The sequence below is a fragment of the Saccopteryx leptura genome, chromosome 1 (assembly GCF_036850995.1).
Source record: "Saccopteryx leptura isolate mSacLep1 chromosome 1, mSacLep1_pri_phased_curated, whole genome shotgun sequence".
Classification (NCBI taxonomy): Eukaryota; Metazoa; Chordata; class Mammalia; order Chiroptera; family Emballonuridae; genus Saccopteryx; species Saccopteryx leptura.
Genome location: NC_089503.1, coordinates 108,899,016 through 108,922,257, shown reverse-complemented (window position 1 = coordinate 108,922,257; position 23,242 = coordinate 108,899,016). Strand labels below are relative to the sequence as shown.

Genomic DNA, 23,242 nt, shown 5'->3' with positions numbered 1-23,242 from the left:
TCTTATACAGTGGTTGTAGATTTTTTTATTGCATTTCCTGCTTTTTCACACTTGTTCTCTTTGTGCTCATTGTTTCATACCTGGGTGAAAAGATCCTGGGATAATATCAAGATTGAGATCATTGTCAAGTCATTTAAGAAGTGTGGCATTTCAAATGCCATAGATGGAATTGAGGATGAGGAAAGATATGAAGACAGTGATTCGTCATCAGACACAGATGAGGACAAGCTAATGGATGGGAGTTTTGACAGTGATAAGGAGTTGTATGAATTTTATGATGACTAAAACTTGAGTTCAATAACTTTATGTAATACATTTTTTTTCAAATTTTGGGTCCCAAAATTAAGGAGCATCTTATACATGGGGAAATATGCTATGTTTACAGCACTCTCAGCCTAGTCCAGGTAGTCAGGCCTCCTAGTGACTGGAGCTTTGTCTCACTTGCCTTTGGATCACCTAAAATACCCACCAACTGCCTCAAACAGCAAAAGGCACTGGATATATGTCTGTTCAATTACATTTGCATGAAGCTTCTTAGGTACAGTTCCCAGGGCTGTGCCCAGCTGGGGAAGGCTAGAGAGCAACACCCCAGCAGCTGCAGACCCAGCCAGGGGCTGGAGGCCAGGACTCTCCCTGAAGAGCCAGAACTCTCCCTGAAGAGAAACTCCAGTCAGCTCCGCAAATAGATCAGAGACAGGACAAGGGACTCTCAAAACCAGCACCAAAAGCCAGAAGTCAAAGGACACAAGAAATTATTTCTTCTCTGTCAACAGTAATCATTTTCAAAATGGGAAATTCAGGAAGAACAGTTTCTCAGCTATCATTCCTGTTGCCATTGTAAGTAAGCCATCTCTGGAATAGAGCAAAAGAAAACATAAATCATGGGGTCTGGAAGTGCTATCGAAGACATTAATTTACATACCAGCAAGTGTAGTTGGGGCAGATGAAACAAAGACCATTTAAAGCTGGCCATACCAGCTATTAGGCACCTGATTTCATTCAGTTTTCCGGGGTAATAAGGAGTTTACACAGGCCTAGCCCACTTCCTTCCTGGATTGTTCAGGGGCTCAAGGTCACACAAAATGAGAATATTAATATAGAAAAGTATCTTTTAAAATCAAGAAATAAAATAAGGAAAGCTAACATATCAACTTTCCAGCCTATTACATAAGGCCAGTATTATTCTCATAATGATTCCAAACAAAAGCATCACAGGAGGCCCTCGCTGGTTGGCTCAGTGGTAGAGCATCGGCCTAGTGTGTGGAAATCCCAGGTTCGATTCCCAGCCAGGACACACAGGAGAAGCGCCCATCTGCTTCTCCACCCCTCCCCCTCTCCTTTCTCTCTGTTTCTGCCTTCCCCTCCCACAGTCAAAGCTCCATTGGAGCAAAGTTGGCCCGGGAGCTGAGGATGGCTCCATGGCCTCCACCTCAGGCGCTGGAATGGCTCTGGCCACAACGAAGCAACGGCCAGATGGGCAGAGCATCGCCCCCTGGTGGGCATGCCGGGTGGATCCCAGTCGGGCACATGCGGGAGTCTGTCGCTCTGCTTTCCTGCTTCTCTCACTTCAGAAAAATACCAAAGAAGAAAAAAAAGCATCACAGGAAATTAAAGCTACAGAATTGTTTCTCTTATAGACACAAATCCTCAACACTAACAAATTCGCAGCATATAAAAAGGATTATACATGATGATCAAGTGGGATGTACCCCAAGAAAGCAAAGTTGGTTAAACAATTAACCAAATATCAATTAACTAATACACCATGTGAATAGAATAAATGAAAAATAACACACAATCATCTCAATAAATGCAGAAAGGGCATTTGACAAAATTCAACACACGTTCATAATAAAAACATTACGCAATCTAGGAAGAGAAGGAAACGTCTTCAATCTGACAAAGGACATCTAAGAAAAACGCAAAGCCAATACCATACTCAATGATGAAAGACTGAATGCTTTCTCCTTAATATTAGGAAAAAGACAAGCATCTGCTCTCTCCACTTCCACTTAATATTGTATATAGTAAGGCTCTACCCAGGGCAACAAGGTTAAGAAAAAGAAACAAAAGATATCCATACTGAAAAGGAAAAAGTAAAATTATTTCTATTTGCATGTGATATAATTATATATATAGAATAGCCTAAGAAATACACTAAAAACTTATTGGACCTAACAAATGAGCTCACCAAAGTTGCAGGATATACCATCAATATACAAAAATCAATCGTATTTCTATATACTTGCAATAAACAATCTGAAAATGAACTTAAGAAAACAATTCCACTTCTAACAGCATCAAAGAGAATAAAATACCTAGGAATAAATTTAGCAAAAGATATACAAAATGCATACTCTGAAAGCTATAAAACATTTTTGAGAGAAATTTAAAAAGATACCCAATGTTCAAGGATCAATAGATTTATTATATTTCCTCATGTATAAGACACTTCTATGTATAAAATGCATCTTAATTTTGGGGCCCAAAACTTGAAAAAATGAATTACATAAAGTTACTGAACTCAAGTTTTATTCATCATAAAATTCATACAACTCCTCATCACTGTCAAAACTCCCATCCATTAGCTTGTCCTCATCTGTGTCTGATGATGAATCACTGTCTTCATATACGGTCTCGTCCTGAGTTCCACCTATGACATTTGAAATGCCACAACCACTGTATAAGACACACCAGTTTTTAGATCCCAAATGTTTTGGAAAAGGGTACATCTTATACATGGGGAAGTACAGTAATATTAAGATGGTAACTGTTCACAAATTGATCTACAGATTCAACACAATCCCTACCAAAATCCCAACTGTGACTTTAGATTAGGCAAGGTTTTTCAGACATGACACCAAAAGCACTAACAAAGGAAACAGTAAATTAGACGATGTGCTTTAGTTTAAAGGACATCCTCAACAGAGTGAAAAGATGATCCACAGAATGAGGAAAAATTTTTGCAAATCATATATCTCATAAGGGACTTCTATTGAGAATATATAAAAATGATTATAACTCAGTAATAAAGAATAACCTAATTAAAAATGGGGAAAGGGCCTGACCAGGCATTGGCACAGTGGATAGAGTGTTGGCCTGGGACGCAGAGGACCCAGGTTCCAAATTCCGAGGTTGCCAGCTTGAACACGGGCTCATTAGCTTGAGAGAGGGGTTGCTGGCTTGAGCATGGGATCACAGACATAACCCTAAGGTTGCTGGTTTCAGACCAAGGTCACTGGCTTGAGCAAGGGGTCACTGGCTCAGCTGGAGCCCCCATTCCCCCCAAACAAGGCACATATGAGAAAGCAATCAATGAACAGTTAAGGTGCCACAACGAAGAACTGATGCTTCTCATCTCTCTCCCTTCCTGTCTGTCTGTCCCTATCTGTCCCTGTCTGTCTCTCTTTGCCTCTGTCACAAAAAAAACCCTAAAAAGCTATACACAGATATTCACAGCAACATCGTTCATGATAATCGAAAATTGGAAACAATGCAAATGCTCATCAATTGATAAATGATTAAATAAAATGTGGTACAATTACACCATGGAATATTAAGAAGAAATACAGTAATGATACATACTGTAACATGGATAAATCTTGAAAATATGATACTAAGTAAAATAAGCTAGTCACAAAGGATCACAGCATACAATACCACTAATACAAAATGTTCAGAATAGACAACTCCATAAAGACTGAAAGTGATGGCTGCCCAGGGCTAAGCAGGCTGTGAGAAACGGGGAGTAACTATTAATAGGCACCGAGTTTCTTTTCAGGTTATGAAATGTTCTAAAATTACCATATTTTTTTCTCCATAAGACACACCTGACCATAAGACACACATAGGGTTTTAAGGAGGAAAATAAGAAAAAAAAAATTCTGAACCAAATTGTGTGTTAAAATATTTAATAAAATACCGTATTTTTTTCTCCATAAGACACACACACAGACATTTTCCCCTCCACTTTTGGGGATAAAAAGTGCATCTTATGGAGCAAAAAACACGGTAGGTAGTAATCACAGTTGTACAATACTGTGAACATACTAAAAACTACTGAGTTGTATACTTTAAATGGGTGAGTTTGTATGGTGTGTGAATTACACTGCAATAAAGCTGTTATAAAGAAACCTACTTTACCTTGACGGAGTTGGATCATCTTGGCCCAGGCGTGACATTATATTTATTAAGGTGTTAATTCCTATTTTAGAAAGAAATACACAAATGAATACTGTTAGAAGCATTCAAGAGCCACGATATGACATGTACAAAAAAAATTATCTAGCACATCCCAATTTGACTTTAAAAAGTTTTGTATAGGCATGTGTACAAGTTTAATTAACTTAGTTACTTAAAACACTTGACAAATAAATTTTTCTAATAAATACATGAGCCCTTATTACGATGCTCTGCTCAACGTGAATGCTACTATTTATGGGTCAAGAAGCACTAAAGAATGAGAGGATGCAGCAGTCACCAGGGAGCCATTCCTGGTGGCGATTTAACTTACAACTGAGAACACAGGCCAAAGCATGCGAGTGGAACCCCAACGCACCTTTCTTTCGCATGTGCATGTGATGAACTTTTCTATCTCCATATTTGGGTTGCCGAATTCCACAGTTAGACAAAGAATTCCTGGCATGATCAGGATTCATTCCAAAATTTAAGTGGTGACTTGGGTGAGTCATGGCCAGCTAAAATTTCAATGAAATAAGTTCAGTCTTGAAGAGAAACAGACTCCTAGATCACAGAACGTTTTGACAAGTTGCCCGATCAGAGGGGTGTAAAGGAGGGGTGAAAAAGATGAAGAGATTAAGAAGCACAAAATGGTTGTTACAGAATAGTCATGCAGATGTAAAGTACAGCATAGGGAACACAGTCAATAGTCTTCTAATAACTATGTATGGTGTCAGATGGGTGTGAGATTTATCGGAATGATCTCTCATTGAGTTTTATATAATGTCTAATCACTAGGGTGTACACCTGAAAGTAATATAATATTGTTTGTCAATTGTAATTGAAAAATAAAAAATGATTTAAAAAAGAACTGTCTTTGTATCATCCCAAATGAATCAGAAAAGAGTCCTTTCCAACTTATCTCCGTAAATATCAAGTTTCCAGAACTCTACTGCAAACCCTCTTCTAAAAATAAATCTAAAAACCCACATCTTACAAGGAGAATTAGAGGGCTCAACACCTAGAAAGAAGAGCCATAAAAAAGGAAAAACTGAGAGAAGGGGCTCAGGTTTGCAGGGCAAATTTTTTCTTTAGTTTCCTTCTTTAGGAAGAGCCTCAAAAAAGGGTGAGAGAAAGGGTTTGCAAGTGGCACCTAGAATAGAGGAGAGAGCTACGTTTCTAAACATCGTCATCATCTTCCAGAATAGAGACTAACACTCCCTTTGAAACCTGCAGGATGAATGACTCCTATCCTGTTTTCATGAGTGTACAGGAGTAGTTATTACCTGTAACAGACAACGATCTTGGAAAGTATATCCTATCAACTTGTCCAGGTGCATTAGGCATTGGTGGTAGCGAATATGATGGGTCAAAACAGGTAGCATCATTGCATGCTAAGGAAAAAAAATATTTCAATATGTTTAACTCTATAAAAACTTTTAAAAAATGCAACAAACAAACCATTTCACATCTCAAATTCCATGTCACAGTGTCTTGAAATAGTTTACTGGCTGCATGGCATCCTGGCAAGTCATCTACCAAGGGTGGTGGACCTAGTTGCTTAGGGTTTATTCTCTGGAATTAGAATGCCTGGGTCCAAATCCTGCTTTGTCACTCATCCGTTGTTAGGCTTGGGATGAGCTATTTCATTTCTTGGCCTTAGTTCCCTCACCTGTAAAGTGGGGAAATCAGTATAGCTACTTTCAAGGACAGTTAAAAGCAGGGGTCCCCAAACCTTTTACACAGGGGGCCAGTTCACTGTCCCTCAGACCGTTGGAGGGCCGGACTATAAAAAAAAACTATGAACAAATCCCTATGCACACTGCACATATCTTATTTTAAAGTAAAAAAACAAAACAGGAACAAATACAATATTTAAAATAAAGAACAAGTAAATTTAAATCAACAAACTGACCAGTATTTCAATGGGAACTATGGGCCTGCTTTTCGCTAATGAGATGGTCAATGTCCGGTTCCATATTTGTCACTGCTAGCCGTAACAAGTGATATGACGCGCTTCCAGAGCCGTGACGCGTGTGTGCCGCGTCACCGGAAGTAGTACTGTACATGAGCGTCGCCACATACAGTACTCCAGGAGCACAGGATGAGGATGCATCCTGTGCTCCTCTCACTGACCACCAATGAAAGAGGTGTCCCTTCCGGAAGTGCGGTGGGGACTGGATAAATGGCCTCAGGGGGCCGCATGCAGCCTGTAGGCCGTAGTTTGGGAACCCCTGGTTAAAAGGGTTAAATAAGCAAATACAAAAACACTGCTTACAACAAGGCCCATTAGCCTTCATTCAAATAGGAGGAGCCTTGTTTTCATCACACTCAGCAAGGCGACCTCAAGGAAGTCACAGGACTTTCTGTGCCTCCTTGTGGATCTTAATTGTAAGAGAATGGGTTAGGACTCATCAATTCTGAAAACTTCCTCACGGTCAAAACACTTTTGAAAATCTTTTAAGAAAAATGATTCTTTCCCCCTAAAGCGCCCCTGCACATAAACATGCAAAATTGTAAGTCATTATACAGGTTCACAAACCCCTGAAGCCCATCACTATCCTTTAGGCAAGAACTTCTCAACTAGATGATCTTCAAGGGCTATTCCAAGTTTAACACTTAAGTGATCTAACATCCATGGACAACTTGTGAAAAACCACCAACACAGTTAAGGCACCTGAGAACATGGAACTTTTATTTTTTGTTCAATCGCTTTTCACTTGACTATAGAGTTCTCATTGGAAGATAATTTCATGAATAACATTTCCCTAGAATAAATGCAAGAGAATAAAGGAGTCATTCTTATTCATCAGAACCTGGAGGATGGGCAGAGCCCACCAAATGACTGACATATGCTTTATATTATTTGCCTTTGAAGTATTTTAAGCTGACATTGTTGAAAATACATGAAAATGGATTTGCTTGAAACTATGGAAGTTTCCTGTATTATTAACTTATAAGGAAAGATTAGTTCTCCCAAACAGGATCTCTAATCAACAGAACATCCTTCTTTCCAGTGCAATTTAGTAATACATACTGAGCACTTCCATGTGCAAGGCTTACACGAGTGTGGGAGAGAAAAAGATGAAGACATTCTTTTCACCCTCAAGGGCTTCCCAGAGATATGCAATTATGATTTGAATTGTTGGCACTTTTTCCACTTTGTTTTTATAAGTACTGTATTTAAAAATACAATAATATGGAAGTGTGTGGCCAAAGTATAATATGGTTTTACAGGCACTCAACTTGCAGGAAGCTCAAAGGAGTTAATGCTAAAAACTCGAGGTGGATAGGTCACAGGTTATGAAGAATACTCAGTGCAACTACCTTTCTGAAGTATGAACTCAAACTGGTGAATTATTTTTTAATACCTCTAGTGACAGATGATTCATTATCTGTCAAGAACATAATAACACCCTCTTTAGAGTACTCTGATTACTAGAAAATTATTATAACCTTAAGCCCAAATCTGTCTCCTTATCCCTTAAAACCTACTTACTCCTGGAGACAAAATAAAACACTACAATGAATAGCATAGTCCCCACACCTTCTCTTCACTAACCTAAGCCTTTTTTCCTTGGACCTTTATTCATGTGAAACAGTTTTGGGTACCTTAGCTCTTCTTCAAAACTTGCTCCACATAGAACCAGTTTTTCTTTCCAAATAAGGCTGTTTCTTGTGAATACCATGGGAAGGTAAGTCTCACCCATGCCCATCTTGTATCCCAGACAACCAAGTCTCAATATTACCTACCAGACTGTTGCAATCTCTAGCTCAGTTTTTCAAATTATCAATCTCTGCAATGTTGAAATGCACACAATCACTGGGCATCTTTTTGCCTCACTCTAATTCATGCCCGGCAACTGCTGTCATTTTTAAAATGTTCCCCTGGAGGATTGTGAGGAAATGGCAGTGTGTAGTTTTAAATCTATTTAAATTCTCCCATAAAAACAGAGCAACTAGAATAGCAAACTAGACCTATGAACTATACATAAAAACTAGACAACACGACAAAGTATCCCCAAGAACACCTAAGGAAGCATGGATGGGGACAAAGACCTACGTGGTCTTGTCACCCGAGAAAGAAAAGACAGGAATGTAACAGGGCCTTGCGAATGGAAGAACCCAGAAATCAATATTCACTGAAAAAGTGACCAAAACTGGAGAGGGGTCTGCAGAATCCAATTCACCAGGTGAGTACAAGAGGACAGTCTTATCAGAAAGAGCTAAGTGAGAAGACGCATCAGAGAGTCCAGTAACTGGCATGGACAAGAGTAACGGATTTAATCGTTTTCACTGTGGAGCCTATTGCTTTCATAGGCATGTTGGTTAATTACTCCTAATTTTCAGAATCACCACCTTAAAACCATACTGGAACAAGAAAGAGCATAAATAAAGAAAAACATTTCTTGTAAAAATACTCATTTTGAGCCCTAAATCAATTAAGTTAATTCACCCTGATCATTTTCTCTACGTCATTTTTACCTTATTTTAGGTTTGTGCATTTAAATTTCAACTGCGCAATGAATGAGTTGATGAGTAACACCTCCAAATTCTCTAAAGGTAGTATTTCTGTATGTTGATGTTTGAAGCTCAGTGCAAGCAACAGTTTACTTTCACAACTTCAAGAAGATCCATTGATGGTGAAGTAGTACTTGATGTCAGTACCGATAAATAGATACTTAATCTATTCACCTAAGGCTGTGAGCTACAGAATGCCTCCAAGATGATTTGATTTTGATGCGGAAGGCACTATTGCACCAAAGCACATTGACTTTCTGGTTTTTATTGTTTTTAATAGTCCACACCTCCTGCCCCCATCTCCCCATCATTGCCACTGTGCTCAGATTTCTTTCACTTCTCCTTCTATTAACTTCTCAGGTCGCTGGCTGATTTGCATTCATTCATTTATATGCATTTTTTTTTTACAAACCATAAAGCAATTCCTGTATTCAGTAGACGAACTCACAGCCAGCAATTTATACTTTATCAAGTCCTTTATATGCAAGAGCATTTTACTGAAATCTTAAAAAAGATTTCTATTAAGAAGACCAGAGAATGTAATGTGAACCCTGACAAAGAAGACACCTACTAATAAGAAGGGCTCCTGGTTGCTAACTGGGCTCAAATTTTAATAGAACCTAGCAGCCATTTCTACACAGAGGCCTCTCAAAGCAAACTGCACTTCAGGAAAAAGCCTGCACTGAATTGCTGCCTGCACTGTGTTTCTGCCATCTGAGCCAGACTTTATAAAGAAGTTCCTGGAATCCTATTTCAACCAATAGGACTGAGGCTTTTCCCATCCAATCAAAGCTACGCAGCTCCAATCAACTGGAGCGGCTCTATTATGACCAATCAGGACAGTGCCTTTTGGACTAATCAAACTGTAAGAATCTGGAGTCATCATCTGCATGAGGACAGACCAATCAGGGACCAGGGGTTGGGACTTCTGTCCATATAAGCCAGCTCCCCTCTGGCTCTGAGAGCGCACTTTCCCTTTCCACCAAAGACTGAAGACTGTGTCACCCTGGCTGAGGCTGAAACACTGAAGGTGTTTTGCCGGGCAGCATGCTGCAGACAAGTGCAGGCCAGAGACTAGCACAGAACGAAACAGACCAAAGCACAGCAAAGCAGACCAGCAAGGAGCAGAGCAGAGTAGTCTAGCCTGAGAGAGGCCTGGCCCAGGGCTGCCTCACAGCCCTGCTGTAACCCTACTGAGCTCTTCTACAGCCAGCCAGCCATTTATACTTTATCAAGTCCTTTATATGCAAGAGCATTTTACTGAAATCTTAAAAAAGATTTCTATTAAGAAGACCAGAGAATGTAATGTGTGCTGTTTTCATGCCCTGCTGTATCACAACTCAGCTGCTTTGCACTGAATAGTCTCCTTCTTCACACCCCACACTGGGGGTTCCTATCGATGTTGACTTAGCACCAACCATTCCTTGACAGTAAACTCAGCTCAGGTAACAGCTGTCTTGGAAGAATGGGAGTCCTGCAGAGGGAGGAGCTATTATCAGATCAAGAAGCATTCACCTTCCCATGAATTTTAATCAGGATCCATTTTCTCTGACCAGTTAGTCAAAGAAAGCAATTTGAGTGCTTTTGCCTACCAACCTCAAAACAGAATGAAAAATGTAATATATACAGAGAAGATAAACTAGTCCTCAAGCTACTTCTAATCTCACTGAGGAGCCAGAGTAAGATGTCTGTGACACGGCTGAGGAACACAAACTACAGTGGAACAGATTAGGATAATCTCTCCATACCTGTCACCCACCAATCAATCTGATAGTTAATGTTTTATCCTTTTACAAATTAGGGCCCCACAGGGTTTTGTTAAAAAAGAAAACGTCAGAGTTAACTGAAAACTCAGATTCAAAAATGACTAAAGTAGATCTCTAAGGTCCTTTCCAGTTCTCAATGCTACACAATTTTAGGATCTCTTAAAACAATCTACTCTGACTTGTCACTGAGATACCAGATTTTGAGTAGACTGTTTAACATTCTGCTCCCTGTTCGCATAGTGTCTACCTTAGGATGATGTTCTGTTGGACTTGGAGAAACATCAGCAAACAGGAAAACTGGGTGATATCGCTTCAAATGGCCTCAGAAAGAATAGACAGAGTAAGACAATCACTTCTGAACGTAGCTAAACAGTGAAAAATAATTGGTCAATTGGCAAAATAATAGAGAGCTTGGAAGATGTAGCTGGCTGCCACTGTGGATGATTATTCTCAAACTAACAGTACTGCATCAATAGCAGTTCATCTTAAAACAAAACTATTTAGCTTTGGACATCACAGGGTAAATGGATTGCACAGCAATACCTTTAATTATTGGATTAAATCCCACTGTTCAATATAATAATTAAATGTCAGCATTGACTTAAAAAAAAACACTTATTATAATGAAACGAATACCTAAGAGTGCCTGAACTTATTACAATATATGCTACCATCAAAACAGATAAGTGGGAGCCTGGAAAGAATCCTCCCAAAAGGCTGAACACAGCAAATTACATTACCTGACCCGAGCCTATGTAGTCATTTTCCTTTACTGTAATTCCCATGGAGCACAACCAGCATCAATCATAACAAAAAAATAAGCATGGGTCAAAGAATAGGCTGTGTTTGGGAGATCTCTGATCTGGTATAAATTACATCCACAGGGAAAACAAAAATACTTTCTAGTCAGTATATATATCTGACATGTTCCTCTACCGCAGGGGTCGGGAACCTTTTTGGCTGAGAAAGCCATGAACGCCACATATTTTAAAATGTAATTCCGTGAGAGCCATACAATGACCGTGTACATTATGCACTATCCAATAAAAATTTGGTGTTGTCCTGGAGGACAGCTGTGATTGGCTCCAGTCACCCGCAACCATGAACATGAGCAGTAGGAAATGAATGGATTGTAATTCATGAGAATGTTTTATATTTTTAACGTTATTTTTTTTATTAAAGATTTGTCTGTGAGCCAGATGCAGTCATCAAAAGAGCCACATCTGGCTCGCGAGCCATAGGTTCCCGACCCCTGCTCTACTGAGTTCATCTAATGAAAAAGTACTATCACTTGGGTCAAATATGAAATTTGCACTGCTTTTGTTCATTAATGCCTTCAGTTCTCTGCAGCATAGGTTTGAGTCAGGGGTCTGTAGTTTATTCACCTGGCCCTCCGGAGTCTGCCTGCAGAGTTGCTGGAGTGTCCCTTTTGACAAGCACCCACACGTGGGCTGCGAACAGGCAGGTGCATCTGAAGAACAGACTTGCCTTCACTCGATGTACAAAGACAGAACTTAGTGTTACTAAGAGCCCCCACCCTACCTCTGTGCACGTGCATGTGCACACACAGAACTAAACAAGACAATACCAAAACTGACAACAAAAACAAAACTCAAATGATACAAAACAATTTATGGTTGGTGTCCCTATTAGCGACAAGGTAATATGTTCCATAGAAACTTCTAAGAATTAGGAAAACTGCAGTGCCAGATGACTTTTAAAGGAAGAGGCATGAGGTACGACTGGGTTCTCAGGAGCGTCATTACCTGACAGACATCAGAACGGATGCCAGTTTTCCAGAATCCTTGGCTACTGAGCTCCACTGTTACTTCTCGCCTCATTGTATTCTTCTGTCGGATTTTCTGGAGCGCTTCCTAGAAAAGAACTCATTATGATGAGTAACCTGATGATTGTAATGCAATATTAAGCCGAACATCAAGCATTAGAAAATAAGCTAAATTTGTTCAATATCACCCTTACATTCAGGTATTCACGCTTCTTCATGCAACTGACAATAATGTACTTGAAATGAAGGCCAGAATGCTCAAAGCCTTGGGTAACCAGGTAAGAAAACAAATCTAAGCTGAATCTAGCATTCTCAAAAGTTCAAATAAAAAATGTCCTTTCATTGATGAAAAAAACAAAATGTAGTGTTTGGGTTTTGAAATCAGCATGTAAAAATTATATCAAGCCTTATGTCAAGCATTTACATCTAAAAAAGACAATCTGTAAATTAACCTGCAACCCACATAATTCTAAAAGTTGCTTTCAAATTTGTCAACCCGTTATCAAAACCCTTACAGCAAGGGTATATTTTATTTGAAAAAGACAATAATCCAAAACTTCTGCAAGACATAGTCAGAAAATGACTCTTTCCTTTCAAATCACCTCTTTGATTAGAAGAACAGTAAATGATTCATTTCAGAAGTCCACACAACCACGTTCTTCTTTGGAGGCACCAACAGAGGGACATTTCAGCCAGCCTCTTTCAGCCCTGCTTTCCTCCTTTATAATGAAGCCGACTGGCTCGAGTGACAGTAAGTGACAAAGCCAGAATTTTACCACTTCCCAGCTTCAAAGCCTTGCTTTTACACCACCAAACAGAATAAAACCTCACTGAGACAAAATCTATTTTGATACTAAATTTATTTACTCTTAAAATTATAACTAAAACATAAATGATCCTGGAATATAGGGATAATACTACCCATCGTAAAGAGATGTGGAATTTAGAATATAAAACTTTACAAAATAAACTCACCCTAATAAACTGACAGACATATGGAAGACAATCTTTTACAACCTCAAAACCAAGAAATTTGTGTGAGACTCAAAGTTGTATTATGTGCACTCTAATTAATGATAAAAAACTGATCCAGAAAGATTAAAACTTTAATTTCTATAAGAAATAATTTATTCCCAAAGGTAGCAATCCATTAATAAACTATCCTTTTTGGCCCTGGCCGGCTGGCTCAGTAATAGAGCATCAGCCCAGTGTGTGGATGTCCCTGGTTCGATTCTCAGCCCGGGCACACAGGAGAAGCACCCATCTGCTTCTTTACCAATCCCCTTCTCGCATCTCTCTCTTTCTCTTTCTCTCTCTCTCTCTCTCTCCCCTCCTCCTCCCCTCTTGCAGCCATGTCTTGATTAGAGTTCTAATCAAGACAGGTACTGAAGACGGCTTCATCGCCTCCACCTCAGGTGCTAAAAAATGGCTCCAGTTGCAAAAGAGTAGGGGCCCCAGATGGACAGAGCATCACCCCCTAGTGGGCTTGCGGGTGGCTTCCAGTCAGGGCACATGCAAGAGTCTGTCTCTGCCTCCCCTCCTCTCACTAAATAAATAATAATAATAATAAACTATCCTTTCTAAAAAAATAAATAAATAAAAAGAAGAGACTATCCTTTTCAGGGGGAAAAAGGGGTCCTTAGTTACTAACTAGTATGATGAAAAAATATCAATCAGCATACTAATGTGAGGAGGGGAGGAAAGTGTAATGTTTCAAAAAGTATTCTTCCATCTTATTCCAGAAGTGTAGTGCCATGCAAAAATCTTTAAATAAACCTCAAGCATATCATCAATCACAGAAGAACAGGGTTCAATACCCACCTCCCTCTGTGCCAGCTTCTGTTTGTCCGTTTGTTTGACTTTGGGACTATTTGCCAGGAGATGACGAAGTTTCACATAACTCTTCCACAGTTTCTGGTACCTAAGGAAAAGGACAAACAGACATCTTAAACTAAGAGAAGGCAAATCTGAACTACAACAAAGCCAGTTGTTTTAATAGGCCTGTTCAACCATAAATTACATTCTCTTGAATATCATAATGGCAGCAAACCCTTACTCCAAGGAAGGATATGGTTTTGGAGGTTGAAGTCAAGATGACCAAGAGTCAGCTTGAACCTAGTTATTAAGTTGATTATTGCTTATTTAGGTTAAAAATGAAGTGTCACTATACGGGAAAATCTCTTTGGAAAGAATTCTAAAGGAAATATACAAAACCAACAGAAAGATATGCCATTTCTCATTGTTACCTCTCTGAAAGTAACACATTGTATATAATATATGTGCTTTCTGAAGGTTGTTGAAAGAAAGACTCTCACTTAATAAGGACATTGTCAGTCTTTGAACTGCCTACACTGGAAGTAAAAGTTGAAGAGTATTAGAAAGAGAAACCCCAATTGTGCCAATAGCTGTTCCCATTCTTCCACTGGGGCGGAAAAAAGACAAACGGTGTACACCAGTTTGTATATACCATGACAAAAATAAGCACATTTGTAGCCAAACGTGTGATACCCTGGGTCAGTCTGAAAGACACTTTTAAAGCATCCTGGGAATGAAGAGAACATGGAGTCCTTCAGCAATTCACACTCCTGCCACCTGAGTCCACGAGAGCCTAATCACATTCTACTAACATTTTTCTGACAAGAAGCGACTTTCAAAGGATTTTCTGTCATCTTGAAACTGTTTCTGTCACTGAAACTGCTCCTTCCTTGGCCTCAGCTGGGTCTCTCCTTTTTGATAACAATTTCTTAGAGAAAAGGAGGAAAGAAAGGAGTACTTACACAGTGCCTGGTTCACTGCTTCATACTTTTATCCAAAGGGGGGAAAGAAAGAACAAAACCCTTTAGCCTCTTCACCAGAATTATATTTATGAATTGAAAATCTCCCATGCCCTTGTCTCCCATTATGAATCCTTTAAAAAAATTAAGTCAGGAAACTTTCTGTTTAACGAGGTAGAAAATTCAAACTCTCCTGAAGAAAATAATGGTGCTGTTTCCAATCCCACATAGCCTCATCTCTTCCCAGAAAAACACTAACATGTCAATAAGAAAATCCCAAATGTGGAAAGTAACATCAATTCTAAAAGTCAGAAGTCATGGCTTCTCCTTCCAACATAACCTTTAACTTTGCATGGGATATTGAGCTCTTTTAAGATGCTCCCAAAAATAAAGCTCTACATAAATTTAGCAGTGCTAGGAACCAACATGGTGCTACTTTCCTCTGGACGGCACTGACAAAATGAAAATAATACCAATAAGTAATGCAGTGATGAATAAATGGAAGTCCCCTAAAAGTTAAAAACATACAGGACGCTTGTTGATCAAGATTGCCAAGGATAACCTATTGAGTAATAATTTCCTGCAGTCAAATGTAGAGAAAATAACTCTTCAGGAGCTACCAAAACCTGTTCTACTTGATAACCTAAATTTGGAAACATGGCTCATTTTAGTTCTTAATTTCTAAAGAGGAAAACACCCAATAAAGGGATCCTTTGCTAATTCAGCTGTTAGTAGAAGGTGAAATTGGCTAAGACAAACACCGAGAAATATCTTACTGTGGGTCTCCTGCATAACTCAACTGTGCAGGGCGTATCCCAAAGTGAACGATAATCGGAAAAGTAATCACATCGGGGTTGAATTGTTCACGATCCAGTTGATCGATGCGGACAGAGCTTGGTTTCTACAGAGAAAAATCAAAGCCATTTATTCCCATAAGAAGTCATTAACCTGAGTAGGCAAGAAATTAATCGGATTTTTTTTCTAGGAAAGCTTCAACCCCAAAGAGAAAATGTCATTTAAACCCTTTAGTCATAGCAGCCCATACTATATAAAAACTATATAATGTCATCCCTGTAAATGAGTCTGTGCCATTTGGCATAATGAACAATAATCTTGTCCTTTATTTGCAGGCCACATAGAAACCTTTAAAAATTAAACTTTTAAAAGGACACCTAGTTAGATGTAACTTTTCCTTAACCTCGTCAAAGGCACAGGGGAAGTAGTCCACACCACAGGCAAGTGATATGCTGGCTTACTCTGCTTGAATTTCACATTGCAAATGAATAGCTTGTTTCTACTCAAGACACACAGACAGATGGCTCTATATAATTTTTCCATTAGCTCTCTGTATACCTTAGGTATTCCTTTACTTGCACATTTTAAAATTAGACAGTATGGCAGTACAAAGGCCAAACGGCTAAGCTTCTCTTATTATGTTCATGTAGGCCATTTTTAGTTTTAATAGAGAGCCCCATTATTTTTCAAGTCTAATAAAAAGGTGAACAGCTAGTTCCTTCTTGAGTTATTAAATTATGAGGAACCATTTGTAAAAAAAAATACCTTTCATCCTGAAAGCTTAAGTTTGTAAAGAGATGAGTATAACCATCTTGCTTATACCCAACTCTGAGGGCAGTCCCTTATTAGAAACAAAATTCTGACCAAGAGACTGTGGGACCTTTGGCTCAACTACTATAGAGCTGAAGGCTACAAAACTGATTGATCCACACAGAGGCCAATAAGCTTCACTCTGTGGCACAGAAATGACCAACAACTGGAGTCTGGTTGGTGGCCTGCACTGTCCAGGACAGGGGTTTCAATGCTAAAAGCCGAAAGCCCCCAGCTACTGGTAAAAGCTGGTAGCCCCCATCAGCCATCTGACAAATCCAAGTAGGTGACAAAGTGAATAGATTTGTGTAAATTCATTCACATTAATTTAAAGATAACCTACACTTACGTTTTTAAGGAATATTTAAATGTTATTTAACAATCAAAATTCCACTGGTATCTTAAAAAGTTGAACTCCACTCTCAAAATTAATAACTAGAGAAGAGTTTGTTCACAGGTAACCTAATATAATATTATTTAAATGCTTATCAACAACAGCAACATGTTATTTAGGTCTAAGAATTGTTTCCAATATTTTGGGCATCAAAGCAGCAGGATTACTTTTTAAAGGAACTGCACAACTGAAAAATGCTAGTGAATTATTCATGTTTCCATGATTTTAAGACCATGCTATGGTATCAACAAGGACATAGTGATTTAAAATATCTTTAGTACCTCTAAATTTATACGGTGGAGAAGGGGAATGAAGTAAGTTCTAGAATTTGGCCACACCCAACAAGATCTATCATGCCATCTCCGTAGAGGAATAAAAACATTCTTGCTAATGATCAAAGTGTTCTCTGGCAAAGGCAAAGTGCCGAGGGAGGGAGATTAATTCTTTTAAGTTCCGCAGCAATAAAGTACTTAATGTGATCATAATGGCTTGAAAATTTAATAAATTCCCCAATATTCTTACCACTGGGCCATCTTTCAAAGCAAGCACTGCGGAGGATGAAATGTGGTGCCATGCATACTCTGCCCTATTCTCAAAAGGATATGATGAGAGATGTTTGAATGGTGCTGAATTTTCAGAATATTTTCCTCCTTTAAACATAGCTTTAGGTAAATACAAAAAGAAAATTAACTTCAACATGTCCCTGGCATCCAAATTTACCTTTCTTAATTTATTTCTGATTACTTTCCAACATAAATCTTTCATCCTGACTAATCTGGTTTCCTCATTATCTTCATACTGGCCACACACCATGCCAACCATGTACATGTAAACACACCAATAATTTATACAATTTCTAATTCCTTAAGGACCTCACTGTGGTGTTTATGAAACATCCCTAGAAGCCCAGTTGAGTGACCTCACCTAAAACTACGGGCTTTCCTGGCTGGCTATTTTACTGACTGATCCATTGATTCAATGATTCGTCACAGACTCCTTTTACAGGGATATGCTGTGAAACTGCACCTGGAGAAACATCCTACAATCTCTAGACTTCACGAGCACCTGGCTCATGTCCCTCAACAATGAGCTGAACGATGATCACGGTAACGAAGTCAAGGACCTCTGTGCCACTGGCTCAATCACAAGCAATGAGTGAATCAGAAGCACCTGGGATTTTTTTTTTTTTTTAACTACAGATCCTTGGGCTCCTGGAGTATACCAGGTGGGGGTCAATCATGGCATTCTTGTATTTTCAAAAGCTCTCCAACTGATGCTGTAATTTAAGAAATTTGAAGCATGCCATGAAAGAAAGCCTCCAGGCTGACAGTATTTCCAGTGTCCCCACAAATCATGGGATGCCTGAAGCAGGCCCACCCAGATGAAAAGATTATGTCCGCCACCACCACCACACCAACCCATCTTCTGACCCCGCTATAAACCTGACAGAAGAAATGTAAATTAATGCAACTGTTTAAAGAAGAAAAATCAAATTCACAGTCATACTCTCATACTGCTATGACTCGTATATTTCTTTTAAAGTTACTCTAACATTTATGTGGCTTAATATAACAGTAAAAGCTGTATGGTTTTTTTAGTTTTAAGTAAGTTTTATGTTTGAAAACATTTTTATTAAACTTTCATTTTCGAGATTTGTTTACAATAATCAGCATTAGCTGGAATGTTTAACTTGCAAATAACAACACTCTGTTTGTGCAGATGTTACTGTCATGCTACAAAAAGTTGATCTAGAGTTTTATTTTTATGAATCATGGCTATTAAACAATTTGGCAGCCTTTTTAAAACAACTTTGCTTAAGTAGATCACTCTGTTTCTTTACATAAAAATATTTTAATTCTCCATTTTTGGAAAACCTTATCCTGATAAGATGCCAACATATAACTATTTTATAAAACAATAACATAGTTTGAAAAAAATTTTAATTAGTATATAAAACAGAATTTTCTTCATAAGATAAAGCTAGTTATCTTTTAATTCTCTTTAGTTTTTGTATTTCTATTTCAACAATTAATATTAGATGTTAATTTTAAAACAAAGTAATAACAAAAGAAATGGGAAATATTTGTAATAATTATGGCAAAAGATGAATAAAAAAGGACAAAACCACAGAAGAAAATTAGACAAAGGATATTAATAGGCCATTATCAAAAGAAAACATAAAAGGCCAAAAAACATTTAATTTCTTCATTGATTTTTTTTTCTTTAGAGAGAAGGAGGGAGAGAGAGAGACACTGATTTGTTATTCCACTTATTCACGCATTCATTGGTTGATCCTTGTATGTGCGCTGACCTGGGATCGAACCTACAACCTTGGCATATCAGGACAATGCTCTAACAGAGATACCCAGCCAGGGCCCCAGTAAACATTTAAAATATTGATTTTTGAGCCCTATTCAGATAGCTCAGTTGGTTAGAGCATTATTCCAATATGCCAAGGTTGCAGGTTCGATCCCTGGTCAAGGCACATACAAGTATCAACCACTAAATGAGTGGAACAACAAATCAAAGTTCCTCTCTGTCTCTCTTTCTCGCTCTCTCTCCTTCTCTCTCTAAAATAATTGTTTTAATTTTTAAGAAATATCTATTTTTTTAGAAACCAAAATAAATATAAAACTGAAGTAAATAATATTTTTCCCTATCAACATGACAAAGTTTTTCTAAAAAACAATATAACCAATATGAAGAACTGGCACTCTATATTATCCTAGTCAGGGTGCAAATTTTACAACCCTTCTGGAAGGTATTTGCCACATGTATCAAAAGCTTTATGATGCACATACATTCAGACGGCTAATTTCACTACAGGACCTCTTCCTAAGGAATTAAACGGACAAATATTCAAAGATACAGACATATACCTATATACACACATACACAAATTCAATATAGCATTATTTGTTACAGCAAAAATCTGGAAGCAGCTTAGGTACCCAACAATAAGAAGCTTGTTTTTTTATACTCCTAAAGAAATTTAAAACTATGGAAAAATGATAGTTTTGGAAGGGAATGAGAAGAAAAGGTATCAATATTAATATTTAATATAATAATATTTAATACTATGATGCTAATTTTGTTTCAAAATAATATGAAATACACTGCTCAAAAAAATTAGGGGATCAGGGAACATGCAGATACTCCAGTACTTTCAGCTTTTGTATAGTGCATTTTCACCAAGGAAATAAAAGTTGGTTTTGCATCTTATTTGCATAATCGAACAACTATGACTTGTCATTTGCTTTTCTGATGTTCTTGTTTAATAAAAAATAAATCTTTTTTTTATCGCTTCATATTCATTTTGAAATATCCCTTAATTTTTGTGAGCAGTATATATTTATCCTAGAGACCAGAAAACTAAATGGTATCATCTCTGCAGAATGGAATTATGGGGTCATTTTTATTGGATTCTTTGGGCTGCTTTCCTTCCTTCTTCATCTCTCTTTCTTTCTTTCTCTCTCTCTTTTTTTCTTTCTTTAACAGAGATGTCCAAATATCTTTTATTTTTATTTATTTTTTAACTGAATTTATTGGGGTTGAACTGCTATTCTATTTTCCTGATTTCCTATGGTGAAAATATATTACTTATATACCTAGAAAAAAATCAAGACTTGAACTTATCTAAACACATTAAAATTCTCCATAATGAGCAGAATAAATTTACCAATAAGATGAGCTTACTACCAAATATGCCTACATTATAATATATTTTGTATTTACTAAATATTGAAAATTTTACTCAAGTATAAGAAACAATGAGTACCTAAACCTTTGACAATGTTGTCACTGTTTTTCTGAAACATTCAAACCTGAAAAGAAGGTGACTCGGTCCCCCAAATGTGTGAGCAGAACGTACCGTTCCGGGGTTGGTGACAATCATGCCTTTGCATTCTTCTGCATATTTCTGCCATTCCAGCTCTTCCCACTGGAGCATGTTGGCGATCTCCTCTTCGGGAACCAGCGCCTTGCTACAGCGCAGTAAGTAGAGGAGAATCTGGTGCATGGACAGCACTTCCTTACCTCCGTCTTGGGTGGGAGCGAGGGAGAAAGGAGAAAGATACGGCTACTCAGTCAACAGCCAATCGTCAGCCAAGTAAGAAAAAACAAGGCAGGGGGGGAAAGAGCGTTCATATAAATGTAATTTAGAATTTACATTGTTTAACCAGGTACCAAATAATGCAAAAGCCGTTTGTTTCATTGACGAACAGTGCTCGTAAACCATCTCATTTACTAAAATGGGAATAGCAACAACACTATAAATGATGAAAGGTTCCATTTATGAGGTGTGAATATAAAAAAGGTGTCTACCTAAATAGATTTAAAACCACCTAGAATAAAGAACCACAATTTATAATATACAGAACTTAAATATTTTATCATTCTTTCTAGGGTAACAGATGAGAAAGCTCTTTAGAAGTAATGTTATTGTCTTAAGGAAATTCTAAGCTTCTAAGATATTTATGGATGTTTTCAATAAGCTATTGTTGTGCAATGGTCTAATTTTTTGGTGCTAATGTGCTGCACCTGCCGTGATGAACAGAACTAAAGAGCCTGTACTAATATCATAAGATCATCATCAAGCAAGTACATGGAAAAATACCAAGTATTCTGAGGCTTACAGAACACATATGACCAAATATGGAAGATAAAAACAACAAAGGACATAAAGTACCTTGGAAAAAGACAATTCACCTGGTACTTGATGAACCAAAGACTCATTTAATGTGGGCAGCTTCTTGACCTATACGTGTACCCACCTCATACTGTTTTTCTTTGCTTAGGCCCACCCAAAGGAAGGACAAGAGGACAATGACTACCCTCCCCAGGTCACAAGATATGCTGGGAACAAGCAGTACAGGACCAAACGCTTCATGGTGAAATGAAGGAACCAAGATGGTGGGGATGGGTGGACACAAGTTAGAGTGTCCTGTTTGTGCTGGAGGAGTAAATGACACCCAAGGGATTTGGGGTACCAAGAAATGGAAAAGGATGAAAGATTTTAACACAAGTTGCTATGGTTTAAGAACTTGAACAGGCCTACACATCTGATAAAGAATAAATATCAAGATTTCTTTTTGATTTTTTTTTTAAATCTCAGATGCTACTCTGAAAGTAGATGGCATTGCTGCTACAGAGCTACTATATATGTAGGCATGGGCTCATTTGCTAATCTAAATACTTGTTCATTCACTGAAAAAATATTTACTGAGCACCTATTATGTAGCAGATGCTCTTCTTGATGCTCTAAACAGTCAAAGCCTCTTATGTTCCAGTGAAGAAAAAGAGACAATAAACAACTACGTAACAGATCAGAGTGCTGTGAAAAAGAACCAAACTGGGCAGGGATGGCAGCCGTGTGTAAGTGCATGGTCAAGAGCAGTGTCTGTGAGGCGGTGCCATGGGAGCAAAGACTTGAAAGCAGCAGATGTGGGAGAAAACTGTCTTGGTTAAAAAGCAGAAGTCCAGGATGGAGTGAGACTGATGTGTTCCAGACCCTGCAGAGGCCAGTGCGGACGAAGTGGGGCGAGGAGTGTGAGGGAGGCAGCAGGGAAGTCCAGCCACGCCAAGCTCTAGGAGCACAGAAAGACCTCTGGATTTTATGCTCAGGTGGGGGCATGTTTCCCATTACATGCTACTATGAGTGGGTCCATGTCACAACCATGGGAGGAAATACAAACAAGAACATAAAGGTCTAGGCCCTCAGGAAGCACAGAGGTCAATAATGATTAATCACTATTCCTAGAGGAATCTTTGTAGAAAGCATTCTGAAAACAGAGTTCTCTTAACCAAAGACACTGAACCTCTCTAAAAAAAAAAACTGTCCAAGGAGTGACTAGAATGCAAAACAAAACCCACATGAGAACATGTTGTCTACTGACTCAGATTATTGTTCACAGCCGTGAAATTTTTTATGCCTTATTACAAAACATCTGCCTCAGACTCAGGAATCACCTTTGATTAACACACTTCCATAGTTAAGTACCCATTTCTCAGTGTTTGTCTCAAAAGAGAATTCAACCCGCCTGCAAGTGATATGCCTTTCTCAATGAAGTTCTCCCCTTCGCAAAGGAGCCCAGCAAACCCATAATGCCGGGGGCACGAGAGAACTCCGAAGCGGACCTGCTGACTTGCACCCAGGGCGGCAGGGATAGAGGAAGCCCGCAGAGGCCGAGAAGACCTGCTGCTCCAGCTAGATTCACGA

The 23,242-nt window shown here is 38.5% G+C and overlaps 1 protein-coding gene across 7 annotated transcripts in view; it reads right to left on the bottom strand.

The window, feature by feature from the left end:
* The window catches only part of DROSHA (drosha ribonuclease III), a 128,608-nt gene that overhangs the window by 52,641 nt on the left and 52,725 nt on the right, over positions 1-23,242 (bottom strand). For 6 of the 7 annotated variants that reach the window (XM_066373939.1, XM_066373974.1, XM_066373993.1 and 3 more), the window contains 7 exons: positions 20,897-21,066; positions 15,803-15,927; positions 14,074-14,173; positions 12,233-12,340; positions 5,466-5,573; positions 4,559-4,697; positions 4,144-4,204 (listed from right to left, as the gene is read on the bottom strand). In XM_066373939.1, the coding sequence (XP_066230036.1) occupies positions 4,144-4,204; positions 4,559-4,697; positions 5,466-5,573; positions 12,233-12,340; positions 14,074-14,173; positions 15,803-15,927; positions 20,897-21,066 (811 nt within the window). The remainder of the gene's footprint in view (positions 1-4,143; positions 4,205-4,558; positions 4,698-5,465; positions 5,574-12,232; positions 12,341-14,073; positions 14,174-15,802; positions 15,928-20,896; positions 21,067-23,242) is intronic. The other variant, XM_066373984.1, reaches the window with a different exon arrangement.